Here is a 14,297-nt window from a genome sequence, read left to right on the forward strand (position 1 = left end):
CGTTGAACTTCATTTGCCAACCATTTTCTCATTATACAAGTTTATTAATGTACTCCTGTTATGTTTACAAATGTCATTCAGCTTTCAATGACCCCACACCGAGCCTGTTTCACTATTCACTTAAATAATGGTTGATCTATAACTTATACCTCTTAATACCCTTATGTAGCAAAAATCTATCACTCTTAGTTTGCTCATCACTGTAACAACCCAATTGCTGAATGGGAAAATGCACTATTATTAAATGGCTAGCTTAAGGTACATTGAAAAGTAATGAAAACCCTGTATATTTCATAACAAAACCAACATTTTATTCACATTTTATTAGTAGATGCAAAGACAAAGTAATTTATAGCGCAGGAGACAACACAAAATATTCTCAATTCCTACAAGAAAGAAAAAAATTGCAGAAAAGAACCAAATAAAAATTCAAGGAATCGCAGCTGGAAATAGAGCTATGTTATTTAGTGCACTGTATTGGTTTCCAAATCTCCAATTAATAAAATTTTCCGATCCATTGCCATTGCTTTACATCATGTAAACGTGTTTATTAAGTGAAAAAATCCAGCGACTGCAAAAAGAAAAATAAATAAGCTAAGATCTAGCAAATGTCAGCGTTAATATTGGGTGTGACCATTTTTAAACCAAATTCAGGGACTTTTGACCACAATTTATAAAAAAAGAAAAATGAGAAAACTTGATCGAGCTCAGCTATTGATAGAACTTCTACAGCTACAATAAAAAAAAACTCAAAATGCAAATTGCTGGAGAATGCAGTGTACTCAAGGGTTGTAAAAACTGCCAAAGAAAAATCTAGATAGCAACATATTTAAGAATCAAAAAGCAGTAGGCTACACACTCCCCAATGTTCCCTCCCCAAAAAAAGAATATTTCACCACATAGTTAAGAAAAAATATCAAGAGGTGCACACTATGTGACAGGAGCAGCTTAACCTTGGCAGTCCATTTTACTACTGAGTGCTACAAGTCTCCATATATCCCCACTGAACCCCCCTCCCCCAACAAAATCAAATTACTGGGCGTACATAGGTCTTCCATGGCAGGAAGGAATAAGAATCGGGTGTGAACAATTGTTTTTTTTTGAAGAGAATGAGCAGATCCAGTTACATTATATAGTGGGATTATAGTCTAGTACGGAGGTTTCATAGACAGTCTGTGGAGTTAAGAGGTCCATTAAAAAGGAGCATTTCAAGACCCACACAACAGGATGCAGCAGATGGCAAGTTCTGGGCTGGGCTGTTGCTAGGTTAGTGCTGCTCCCTTTCTGGCCTGTGTACGTCACGACTCCTCATTTCCAGAGTCCTCATCGTCATAACAGTCAGCATCTTCTTCTTCTTCCTCCTCTTCATCTATATCGTCATCATATAAATCATCATAAAGCAAGTCTGAACTGTTGTCACTGGAAGGCACTTTGGTCTTGATGCAATATTCAGCCAGTGTGGTTGGAACCTTCACACCATCTTTTTCAGCTTCAGCCTTGGTTGAAAGCACTTGTTTCCTAATAAGAGGAACAATAAGATGGTAACAATAAATAATTGAACTTCACAACTGTTCTGTGCACCAAATTTCCATTTTGATCTGCAGAACAGAAAGGACCTCTCTGTGTGGAAATCAAAATTCATTATGCCTCTATGTCCAATGCATTCATGGACAGTGCTTTAAACTTACCTACCTGTTAGCCCACCAACAGTGTGTACAGACAACAACAACAACAACCATTTCCTGACTTCACTCTTAAATAGCCTGGCTCTAATTTTAAGATTGTGCCCCCTTGTTTAGGATTTCCTTATCAATGGAAATAGTTTATCTGTATCTACCCTATTGAATCCTTGCGTCATTTTAAATACTTCAATCAGTTTACTCCTCAACTTCATGAATTGTGCTGAATACATTATTTAACAGTTTCTGGTGAATTTGTACTGTATGCCTTCACTGCAGCTGTACAGGACCTTGGTAAGACCACACCTGGAGTGGTGTGTGCAGTTTTGGTCTCATTCCCCAAGAAAGGATATACTTGCCATAAAAGGAGTGCAACGAAGGTTGACCAGACTGATTCCTGGGATGGCAGGATTGTCATAAGAGGAGAGATTGGGCCAACTAGGCCTGTATTCACTAGAGTTTAGAAGAATGAGAGGGGATCTCATTGAAATGTATAAAATTCTGACAGGGCTGGAAAGACTGGATGCAGGGATGAGGTTTCCTCTGGCTGGGGGGAGATGGGGGCCTAGAACAAGGGGTCACAATCTCAAGATATGGGGTAGGCCATTTAGGATTGAGATCAGGAGAGTGTGATGAACTTGTGGAATTCTCTGCCACAGAGGGCTGTGGAGGACAAGTCACTGAATATATTTAAGGATGAAACAGATAGAATTCTAAACTCAAAAGGCATCAAGGGGTATGGGGAGAGAGTGGGAGTATGGCATTGTGATAGAGGATCAGTCATGATCATACTGAATAACAGAGCAGGCTCGAATGACATACTCCTGCTCCTATTTTCTATGTTTCTAAGTGTGTTGCCCAAAGCTGAACGCAGTACTGCAGACAGGCTTGATCAAGGTTCTGAAGCAACAACTCCTCACTTCTTTTATATTCCATCCTGCATTAATTGCCAACATTCCATTGGCCTTTTTGATTACTTTTGTAAGAATTACAATAATCCTCAAGCCATATAGTAGTTATATTAGGCAAATAAGATTTCACAGTCATCATCTCAGTACTTAACTTTTTTGTTAAAGGAGTTGGTTTAGGACTAGAGGAAATACATGTTATTCAAAATATTCCAGTATAAGATGTTGGAGTAAATTAAAAAATTATTAAATGGGATTTGATTAAAGATACACTTTCTTACCTGTGGGAAGGTTCATGCCCTTTGGTTACTCTGACAGCAAACAGCACTTCCCCATTAACAAGTATTGAACTATAACTTCATACCAAATTGACAGCTGAACCAGAGTCACTGAAACAGGTTGGGTAATCTGCGATCCCAGGATAGGTTTAGGCTGTCTCAGCCCAGTTCTGAATTCAAAACTCCCCCTCAAATTAACAAAATTCAGTCTCACCAGAAAACAATGGCCGTTTGGGGAGTGGGAAAGTTAAAAATGGTACAGGAGGGAATGGGCTACATTGTACCTGCCCACACTGACACTGGGCGAAAAGATATTCCATTCTCCAATGCTAACAGCCCTGCATCGACAAGCACAAAATTAAAGGGCTGCAAATTAGTATAAAGGCTGTAAATCTGGAAACTGGTAGTTTACACAAGACGAATTATACTGGGTTGAAGTTATGGAGAAGGAAACGGATGGACAAACACAGACTGATCAAATTGGTTGACACTTGGCAGATTAAATTCAATGCAGAAAAGAGTGAAATTATACATTTCAGACAAAAAAATAAGGAGGCATTATCATAATAACATGTAGTTTTTGTCTGAGTGGACTATTTTGATTGATTAGTTTAGGGCTCAGTCTGTTGGCAGGTTTTTTTTGGTGGGTGGTGCCTGAGTACACTAAGTAGGTGAATGTTATAATAAAGTTTTAAAATATCTAACCAACCAACTGTCAGGTGCAGAACAACAGGGTTTTGCAGAACAGCCTCACCAAACATAAGAGGGGAGGGTAGGGGGATGGGATGGGGAGGGGAGAATGCATGGAATGGTTGAGGATGATATGAGAGAGATGGAATGGGAAGACGGAATGGCATAGGATGGCGATCTTAAAAAAGTTTTGTTGAATTAAAGATACTAATTGCACATCAAATGTTTTGTGGATCTATGCTAACAAACTAAATGAAACAAATTTTAAAAGGAGTGCAGGAACAGAGACACATGGGGGTTCACATACACAAACCTTTGAAGGTGGTAGGACAAGCTGAAAAAGTTGTTAAAACATATGGGATCCCAAGCTTTATAAATTGAGGCATAGTATACGGAAGTTATGCTACACCTTTATAAACCACTGGTTCGGCCTCAGGTGAAGCACCATGTCCAATTCTGGGCACAACATTTTAGGAAGGATGTCAGACCTGAGAGAGAAAAGGTTAAAAATAGAGAAAGATTTTTTTTAAATATAGAAAGGCACATTGGAAATGATAGCTACCTGCTCATGCTGGTCTATTTCCTGTACAAACTGAGCCAAAGTTTCACCATTTATACCTAAATGAACAATCCCAAATCAGAAGTAATATTTCCCCAACTGAGTGCACTTTCTGTCAGTCCTTGAAATTCAGAAGCAAATAGCAAATTTGTTGATCGATCAATGGTATTTCGAGCTTTCAATTTTTGCAAGCTTCAAATTGGGAATTAGAAAACAGTGGCAATTAATTACATTTCCACTGCAGGGCATTCCATAGCTCTGGTTTATGATGCCTGTTCTGCAGCTTCAGCTTGTTTGTACACTAAAGCTTTTTTGCATCCGCCATTAATTTTGCTCTTAGTCACAAAGCTGAGCTTGGAGGAGAATCAGAACCTATGGGAGGAAATGTTCATCCTGTGCTAGAGTTTCAACAGAACCAGATCTACTGTACAAAAATTAAGACCCAAGTCCTGTCATATCCTTGGTAATTAAAATAGCAATCCTGCAAATCTTTAAAAAGGAACATGTTAAAAGAAACCACACAGTTTCACAAGAACATCTGTATTTTTGAAATAGTCCTTGTATTTAAACAGCCATGCAAATAGAATAGATCAAGCTTCAAGTCTAAGATCTAAGATTCCAAGACTAAATGAGACAAGGTTGATTATAGCAGGCAGCACAATAACATATCTTCCCAGCAATTTTTGGAGGGTCTTATTTTCTCGACTACAATCGGAATTTTTTTTAAACCTCCCCTCCGCATCCTCCAACAAGTGCAAGGAGTTCATTATCACTAAGACTGAGGCCAACCAATTAATTGCCTCCCTCCCTAATCCACTGAATCAATCTTCGAAAGATAACCTCCTGCACTAGCCCCTGCAACTCTCTCTGGTTTCTGTTCTATTTCCCTTTAAAATTCTCATTCTTGTTTTCAAGTCTCTCCATAGCCTTGTCCCTCCCTACCTCTATCTCCTCCAGCCCCACAACCCTCCAGGAAATCTGCACTCATCTAATTCTGGCCTCGAGTACCCCCGATTTTAATGATCCACCATTGGTAAGCATGCCTTCAGCTGCCTAGTTCCCAAGCTCTGGAATTCCCTCCTTAAACTCTCCACCTCGCTTTCCTCATTTAAGATATTCCTTAAAACCTACCTCTTTGACTGAGTTTTTGGTCACCTGGCCTAATAATTCTTTTTGTTTTATAATGTCACCTTGGGATGTTTATGATGTTAAAGGTGGTCTATAAATACATGTTGTTTTGGTTGTGTTATTCCATCACTTCTTTGTCATGAAACCCATCTCCTGCCCCCTTAACTCTACTCCCTTTAAACTACTGGTCGCCTAACTTCCCTTGCCAACTCCAATATTGGGAATATTATTATTGGCTTTCTCTCCTGATATATTGTCTGTACCAAACAATTCTTATCAAATTCACAAATGACGTCCTAGGCGGCTGAGAAAGATAAACCATACCCCTCGTCTGTTCTCGGCCTGTCTGCAGCCTTTGACTTGGTTGAGCACACTATCCTCCTCCAATGCTTCTCCACCAATGTCCAGCTGAGTGGGAGAGCTCTCACTTGGTTTCTTTCTTCCCTGTCCAGTCTGAGCCATCGAATCCCTGTAATGGCTTCTCTTCCCACTACCACACTGTTATCTCTGATGTCCCCCAAAGATTTATCCTTCAACCCCTCCCATTCCTCATCTAAATGCTGCCCCTCAGCGACATCATCTGAAAACACGTCAAGGTTCTATATCTATGCTGACGACACCAAAGTCTACCTCATCACCACCTCTCTTGACCTCTCACCCAACCAAGTGTGCTAATATCTCCTTAAATGACTCTGTGTCAAATTTAAAAAACAAAAAACTGTGGATGCTGGAAAGGGATGTGGGCAGGCAGAATTAAAGCTCATAACACATGATCTTTTCTGCGGTCAACCACAATTGGAAAGGGTGTTCTTCCAATACAATCAATATTAACAGCAAAACCTTTTTCTTACAAACACAACATAATTAATGAATTGAATCATTGGTGTCAGGTAGCCTACAATGCAATCAATGCACGGCCCTTCCTTTCCAAACAAAAAATATCTGAACACGTTCATAAAGACAGCCTTTTTTAACTGCAAATCCCTTGTACAATGCTTAAAATCTAAATGTCTACAAAAGCAGAAATTTAGTTTGGTTAATTTCTGAAACTACTCAAGTGACAACGTGCACTTGCTGATCAGCTGAGGAGCAGAGTTGTGTATAGAATTCCTCCTGATGGGACAACATGAATCAGAACAGTGGTATGAACAATATTTCTGTCATGCCCATATGTGGTGGAGGACAAAGAGGACCCAGTTTATTTGAAACTTTACAGGTTGCAGCTCGTTCTGGATTTTTACAACTCTAGTTTTTTTTCATAATCATGTTTCATAGGCTTCAATATTTATTGATTTATGCATTATGGTGTTAATAATGTTAAAGAAATATGAATTTTCCCAGAGAAGACGTTTGATGTGGAGGCTTTTAATACATTTCTAAATACAATGTAGCAACCTGATTTTAATATTTAACTAGCCTTTTGTTTCCAAGCAGGTCCAAATAATAAATAATGACTGATGGATAGCATTAAGTATGCAGTTATCTCCCTCTAATGCATTTTTGGATTACATGGTAATTCATTACATTTAAGTGAATACTTGTATACATAATATTGCAGCACATGTATTTAATTTCCATTTAAGTCAGTTTGATCAAGCAATGGAATATTTCCCTTTTAGAATCAAAATAACCATAACAACTGGATTCCTAGTTACACCCAATTTTAAGTTAGTTAAATATTCAGATAGGAACTCAAACTTTCCAAAATCTATTTGAAGGCTAAATGGTCACAAGGATGACACATGCTTCAATAGTTTAGAATTATGCACCTATCAGCCATTTATATGTTTTAGAGACAAATTCCAGTTCACAGGCAGTGGTGCAAGAGGGAGCTGGATAAAAGAGAGAGAGAGAGAGAGAGAGAGAGAAAAGCTCTATTTTAAGACTATGATTTTTTAAATCTACATTTCTTACCTGATGATTTCAGCATATTCTTTGTCTTTCCCTTTGCTATCTCTCCATTTTCTGAACATGACTGAGGCATCCACATTTGCTGGCGAGAATGTGTTTGGTTCATTCAATAAGGAGATGACACTTAAAAGTATAGTCCTGGGAAATGGGGTTAGAACAAAACAGTTAAATTATTTCCTTAATTTCCTTATTAAATTTTGCAAGGTTTGTTTAAAAAGCCATGGATCAAAAAAAATTATATATAACAGAAACATTCCCTTTTAAGAACATATAAATGGACATCAGGAAACAGCAGGACAAATGATACATCAGCAGTGAGCACAGATTATTTCACAGCCCCACATGCAGGCCAGAAAATCAACTATTAATCTCCAGCTTTTTTTTAAAACAAAATTCATCTTATCCAGGTTCTTTGCCTCAAAATTGCACGTGATATTCTCTAAGAGACAGCAGACTAGTCAGGCAATGGGACCTGCAATTGATGTCCATGTCAGCAACACGGTAGGCTAACACGGCTTGTGAGAAATGCCTGTCCTGCATTCAACAAGCCCATTGCAAGACTTCTCCCAGGGTGATCATATGGTTACCCAATTTAAATATATTTCTATTATTAAACTTGAATTAAACGTAAAATTAGCACAAATTTGAAGAAAAACTTTAGGATCAGATTTAAAGACAATACCCCCCCGCCCCCCACCCACCCCCAAGAGTCCTTTGACAGCCAAGTTGGGGCTAATAGTTAAAATTGCACATTATCTGTGGAATCAATAAAGAAATACTTGCAATTATATATTGCCTTTCACAATCTTAGTACGTCCCAAAGTGTTTTGTAGCCAAAAAAGTGATATTGAAGTGTAGTCACTGTTGTAAAGTAAGAAACTTGGCAGTCAATTTTGTTTTATTCGTTTACAGGATGTGGGCTTCACTGGCTGGGCCAGCATTTATTGTCCATCCCGAATCGCTCGAGAAGGTGATGGTGAGCTGCCTTCTTGAACTGCTGAAGTCCATGTGGTGCAGGTACACCCACTGTGCTGTTAGGAAGGGAGTTCCAGGATTTTGACCCAGCAACAGTGAAGGAATGGCAATATATTTCCATGTCAGGATGGTGAGTGACTTGGAGGGAAATTTCCAGGTGGTGGTGCTCCCATCCATCTGCTGCCCTTGTCCTTCTAGATGGTAGCGGTCGTGGGTTTGAAGGTGCTGTCGAAGGACCCTTGGAAAATTCTTGCAGTGCATCTTGTAGATGGTACACACTGCTGCTATATGCGTCGATGGTGGAGGGAGTGAATGTTTGTGGATGTGGTGCCAATCAAGCATGTTGCTTTGTCCTAGACGGTGTCAAGCTTCTTGAGTCTTGTGGAAGCTGCACTCGTCCAGGCAAGTGGGGTGTATCCAGGCAAGTGGGGTGTATTCTATCACACTCCTGACTTGTGCCTTGTAGATGGTGGGCAACTTTGGGGAGTCAGGAGGTGCGTTACTTGTCGCATGATTCCTAGTCTCTGACCTGCTCTTGTAGCCACAGTATTTATATGGCTAATCCAGTTCAATTTCTGGTCAATGGTAACCCCCAGGATGTTGATGGTGGAGGTTTCAATGATGGTATTGCCATTGAACATCAAAGGGTGATGGTTGGATTCTCTCGTTAGAGATGATAATAGTGTGGCACGAATGTTACTTGCCACTTGTCAGCCCAAGCCTGGATATTGTCCAGATCTTGTTGCATTTGGACATGAACTACTTCAGTATCTGAGGAGTCGTGAATGGTGCAGAACATTGTGCAATCATCAGCGAACATCCCTACTTCTGACCTTATGATGGAAGGAAGGTCATTGATGAAGCAGCTGAAGATGGTTGGGCCTAGGGCACTACCCTGGGGAACTCCTGCAGTGATGACCTGGAGCTCAGATGGCTGACCTCCAACAACTACAACCATCTTCCTTTGTGCTAGGTATGATTCCAACCAGCAGAGAGTTTTCCCGCCAATTCCCATTGACTCCAGTTTTGCTATTGCTCCTTGATGCCACACTCTGTCAAATGTGGCCTTGATGTCAAGGGCAGTCACTCTCACCTCACCTCGGGAGTTCAGCTCTTTTGTCCATGTTTGAACCAAGAGCTGAGCGGTCCTGGTGGAACCCAAACTGGGTGTCAATGAGCAGGTTATTGCTAAGCAAGTGCTGCTTGATAGCACTGTCGATGACCCCTTCCATTACTTTACTGATGATCGAGAGTAGACTGATGGGGCAGTAATTGGTCGGGCTGGATTTGTCCTGCTTTTTGGGTACAGGGCACACTTGGGCAATTTTCCACATAGCAGGGTAGATGCTGGTGTTGTAACTGTACTGGAACAGCTTGGCTAGGGGCGTGGCAAGTTCTGGAGCACAAGTCTTCAGTACTATTGCTGGGATATTGTCAGGGCCCATAGCCTTTGCAGTATCCAGTGTCTTCAGCTGTTTCTTGATATCACGTGGAGTGAATCGAATTGGCTGAAGAATGGAATCTCTGATGCTGGGGACCTCTGGAAGAGGCCAAGATGGATCATCCACTCGGCACTTGTGGTTGAAAATTGTAGCACTGACGTGCTGGGCTCCTCCCCCACTGAGGATGGGGATATTTGTGCACAGCGAGGTCCCACAAAAATCAACGTGATAATGGCCAGATTACCCAATTTTGGGATTTTGTTTGAGAGATAAATGTTGGTAACATTTGTGGGGGGTTGGAGGGACTGTGGGGGATTGGTGGGTGTTGCGGTGAATACTCCAACAATTCACTGAAATAATTCCATAGGATTTTTCTACATCCATGTGAGAGACAGACAAGAGCATCCCAGCTGAAAGGTGGCACTCTCTCAGTACTACACTGGATTGCCAGTCTAAATTTTGTGCTCAGGTCATTGAAGTTGGACTTAAACTCCCAACCTTTGGCTCAGAGGCAAGAGTGGACCATACAGCCAAGGCTAATACCATCAGACTTGACAAACCAAATAACATTTCAACAAATTAGATGAATTAATAGCACAGATAGAAATTAATAGGTTTGATTTAATGGAATGGCACAGCAAAGGCTATGGGCCCCAATAACATCCCGGATATAATACTGAAGACAACTTTTTCAGAGCTAGCTGTGCCCCTAACTGTTCCACTACAGCTAGAACACTGGCATCTACCCGGCAATGTGGGAAATTACACAGGTATGTATTGTCCCCAAAAAGCAGGACAAATTGAATTTGATCAATTACTGCCACATCAATCTACTCTCAATCATCAGCAAAGTAATGGAAGGTGTCTGTCACTGGCAGTTCCAACAAGCAATAACCTATTCATCGATGCCTGGGTCTGCCTGGGGCACTCAGCTCCAGTCGTCATTACAGCCTTCATCCAAAAAGGGACAAAAGAATTGAATTTTAAGTGGTGAAGTGACAGTGACTGCCCTTGACATTAAGGCAACATTTGACTGAGTGTGGCATCAAGGAGCCCTAGCAAAATTGAAGTTGGGGGAAATCTCTCCACTGGTTGGAGCCATACTTGGCACGAAGGAAGATGGTTGTGATTGTTGGAGGTCAATCTTCTCATACCCAGTACACTATTACAGGAGTTCCTCAAGGTAGTGTCCTAGGCCCAATGATCTTCAGTTGCTTCATCAATGACCTTCTCTCCTTCATAACAACGATAAGGATGCCATGTCCAATTCTGGGCATGCACTTTAGGAAGGATGTGAAGGCATTAGAGAGATTCCTGTAAATGGTTTCAGGGATGAGGAACTTCAGCTATGTGAATAGATTGGAGAAGCTGGGGCTGTTCTTCTTAGAGAAGATTAAGGGGAGATTTGATAGAAGTGTTCAAAATCATGAGGGGTCTGGACAGATTAGAGGAGAAACCGTTCCTTTTGGCGGAAGAGTCGAAAACCAGAGGGCATCAATTTAAAGTGAAGCAATAGCAGCATGAAGAAAACCTTTCTTCAAAAGAGAACTGGATAATTATCCAAGTGAAAAAATGTGCAGGTTGACAGGGAAAAGGCAGGGGAGTGGGACTTAGTGAGTTGCTCTTGCAAAGAGCTGGCACAGAAATGATGGGCAGAACGGCTTCCTTCTGTGTTTTAACCATTCTACGATTCTATAATAAACCAAATACCATTCTGTTTTGGAACTATATCACCATTACTTCACCGTTGCTGGGTCAAAAACTTGGAACTCCCTTCCTAACAGCACCACCTGGGCTGCATGGTTCAAGGTGGTGGCTCACTGCCACCCTCTCAAAGGTAGTTAGAGTTGGGCAATAAATGCTAAACTGTGATGCTCATATCCCATGAACAAGTAAAAAGCAATAATGGAAACGTGGTTGTAAAGTGATCAAAGTTGGAAACGAAATATTCCAAGATACTTACTTTCAGATGAGACAGGAAAACGGAAAATTAAGAGGGATAGCGCTGATAATAAAGGATGGGATAAGGAGATTAGAGAGAAAGGATGAAAGAAGAGAGAAAGAGAACTCAGAAAATCAAGACATAGAACCAATTTAGGTGAAGCCAAGAAACAGCAAGGGGCAGAAAAAACATAGGTAGGATTTTTTTTATCGTTCCCTCTAATAGGTGTAGAGTAAGGCAATAAACAGGAAAATTAATAATAATTCTGGGGTCCTTGTTGTTTGAGTATATCTGAACAGTAAGTGATTTCATCATCTTCTGTGGGTCCTCTGATGTCTATAGAGTCCAATGAGGGATGGGCATTATGCCTAGAGAACTGGCAGTTAATTTTGTTGCTTTTGGTGCTTAGGGGAACTTCTGCAGCAGCTTCTGGTCTTCCTCAGGCGCATTGGATGTTGCAAGTTTGATGTAGATGGTTCTCAAAGCATGCTGAACCAAGTTTCAGCACTCATCTCCACGTAAGCCAGTCGATTGCAGTGCTTTCCCAAGAGAGGTGGTAACGCAGATGTTAGATAGGCTCTTTTTTAGGGTGCCCTTATATCATTTATACTGACCACCTTGATTTTGTTTGCCTTGCAACAGTTCCGCATAGAAGATCTGCTTGGGATGTCATCCATGTGGGAGACATAAGAGAAATATTCTAGAGCTTTGATGTGGCATCTATAGCAGATCTATGATCCTATATCATACAGCAGGATGGTCAGGGCAATGGTCTGGTAGAGTTTGATTTTAGTCTTCAGCTTAATGTCATGCTGCTTCCAGACACAATCACAGAGTTGGTCATAGGCAGAACTTGCTTTCTGGATAGATGCATTGACATCTTCACCAAAGTGGCAAACCCTAGAGAGCACACGACTAAGTTATGTGAATTTTTCTTCAACCTTGAGAGTGGTGCCATCAACAGTTATGTCTGATGCTTCACAGTATATGCCTGGCTGAAGGACAGAATCTATTTGGTTCGAGCAAAGGAACAAAAAAAATGCAAATACATTACTAGGTGTAGTCTATAGGCCACCAACTAGTGGGAAAGATACAGAGGAATACATTTGCAAGGAAATTACAGAAGAGCAGGAAACATAGCGCAGTTATAATCGGAAACTTTAATTATCCGAATATAGACTGGGATAGTAGTGGTGTAAAGAGCAGTGGGGGACCAAAGTTCCTATAGTATATTCAGGAGAATTTTCTACAGCAGTACGTTTCCAGATCAATGAGAAAGGAGGCATTGCTGGGCCAGGTTCTTGGGAATGAGGTGGGCCAAGTGGATCGAGTGTCAGCAGGGGAACATTTAAGTGCAGTGATCATTGTGTCATAAGGTTTAAATTGGTTTTGGAAAAGGACAAGGAGCAATCCAGAGTAAGAATAATTAAATGTTGAGAGCTAATGTCGATGGGGTAAGAATAGATCTGGCCCAGATAAAATGGAATCAAAGATTAGCAGCAAAACTGTAACTAAACTATAACTGAACAATGGACTGCTTTTAAAGGAGAGATAGCTCAAGTGCAGTGAAGGTATATTCCCATGAAATAGAAAGTTAGGACAAAAATCCAGAGCTCAGTGGACAACGAAAGAGATAGAGATTAAGATGAAGCTGAAAAAGTGTGCTTATGACAGGTGAAAGATGGGTAATACAATTGAGAACCATGCCAAGGTTTACAGAAGAATTGAAAAAGCAAAAACGAGAAACAAGAAAAGAGTTTGAGGAGAGGCTGTAGCTAACAAAAAGGAATCCAAAAGTCTTCTATGGGCATATAAATTGTAAAACGGTGGTAAGAGGAGGATTGCAGTGAATAGGGACCTAAAAGGGGATCTTTGCATGGAAGCAGGGGACATGGATGAGGTAGTAAGTGAATATTTTGCATCTGTCTCTATCAAGGAAAAAGATGCTGCCTGGGTTATGGTGAAAGAGGAGGTAATTCAGATACTTGAAGGACTTAAAATTGATAAGGAAGAGGTTTTGGCTAGGCTATCTGTACTTAAAGTTGAAAAGGTACCAGGACCAGATGAGATGCATTCAAGGAAGCTGAGGGAAGTGAGAGTCGAAATTGTAGAGGCACTGATTATAATTCTCCAATCTTCCTTAGACTCACGGGGTGGTGCCAGAGGACTGGAGGTTGGAAACGTTACACCTTTGTTCAAAAAAGTGTGTAAAGATAAGCCCAGACAGGCCAGTCAATTTAACTTTGGTGGTTGGGAAACTTTTAGAAACAATAATTTGGGACAAAATTAATAGTCACATGGGCAAATGTGGATTAATTAAGGAAAGCCAGCATGGATTTGTTCAGGGAAAATGGTGTTTAACTAACTTATTGGAGTTTTTTGAAGAAGTAATAGAAAGGGTTGTTGAGGATAACGTTGTTGTGATGTAATGCACATGGGCTTCCCAAAGGATAGAGTGCTGCACAACAGACCTGTTAGCAAAGTTAAGAGCTCATGGAATAAAAGGAACAATGGCAATATGGATGTAAAATTGGCTGAATGACAGGAAACAGTGGTGAATGGTTGTTTTTCAGACTGGTGGAAGATTTCCCCAGGGCTTGGTGTTAGGACTCCTGCTCTTCCTGATATGGATTAATGACCTAGACCTTGGTGTACATGGTACAATTTCAAAATTTACGGATGATACGAAACCCTAAAGCAATGTGAACCATGAGGGGATAATTGGAACTTATAAAGGGCATTGACAGGTTGGTGGAATGGGTGGAAAAGACGAAATTTCATGCAG

General features: G+C 40.7%; 1 protein-coding gene across 2 annotated transcripts in view; it reads right to left on the reverse strand.

Moving 5' to 3' along the window:
• Positions 1 to 289: 289 nt before the first annotated feature.
• ube2r2 (ubiquitin-conjugating enzyme E2R 2) overlaps positions 290 to 14,297 on the reverse strand; it is a 166,417-nt gene continuing 152,409 nt past the window's right edge. For both annotated transcript variants that reach the window (XM_041196470.1, XM_041196469.1), the window contains 2 exons: positions 7,157 to 7,291; positions 290 to 1,518 (listed from right to left, as the gene is read on the reverse strand). In XM_041196470.1, coding sequence (XP_041052404.1) covers positions 1,299 to 1,518; positions 7,157 to 7,291 — 355 coding nt within the window. In that variant the 3' untranslated portion in view covers positions 290 to 1,298. The remainder of the gene's footprint in view (positions 1,519 to 7,156; positions 7,292 to 14,297) is intronic.

Source organism: Carcharodon carcharias, chromosome 1 (assembly GCF_017639515.1).
Source record: "Carcharodon carcharias isolate sCarCar2 chromosome 1, sCarCar2.pri, whole genome shotgun sequence".
NCBI classification, from domain to species: domain Eukaryota; kingdom Metazoa; phylum Chordata; class Chondrichthyes; order Lamniformes; family Lamnidae; genus Carcharodon; species Carcharodon carcharias.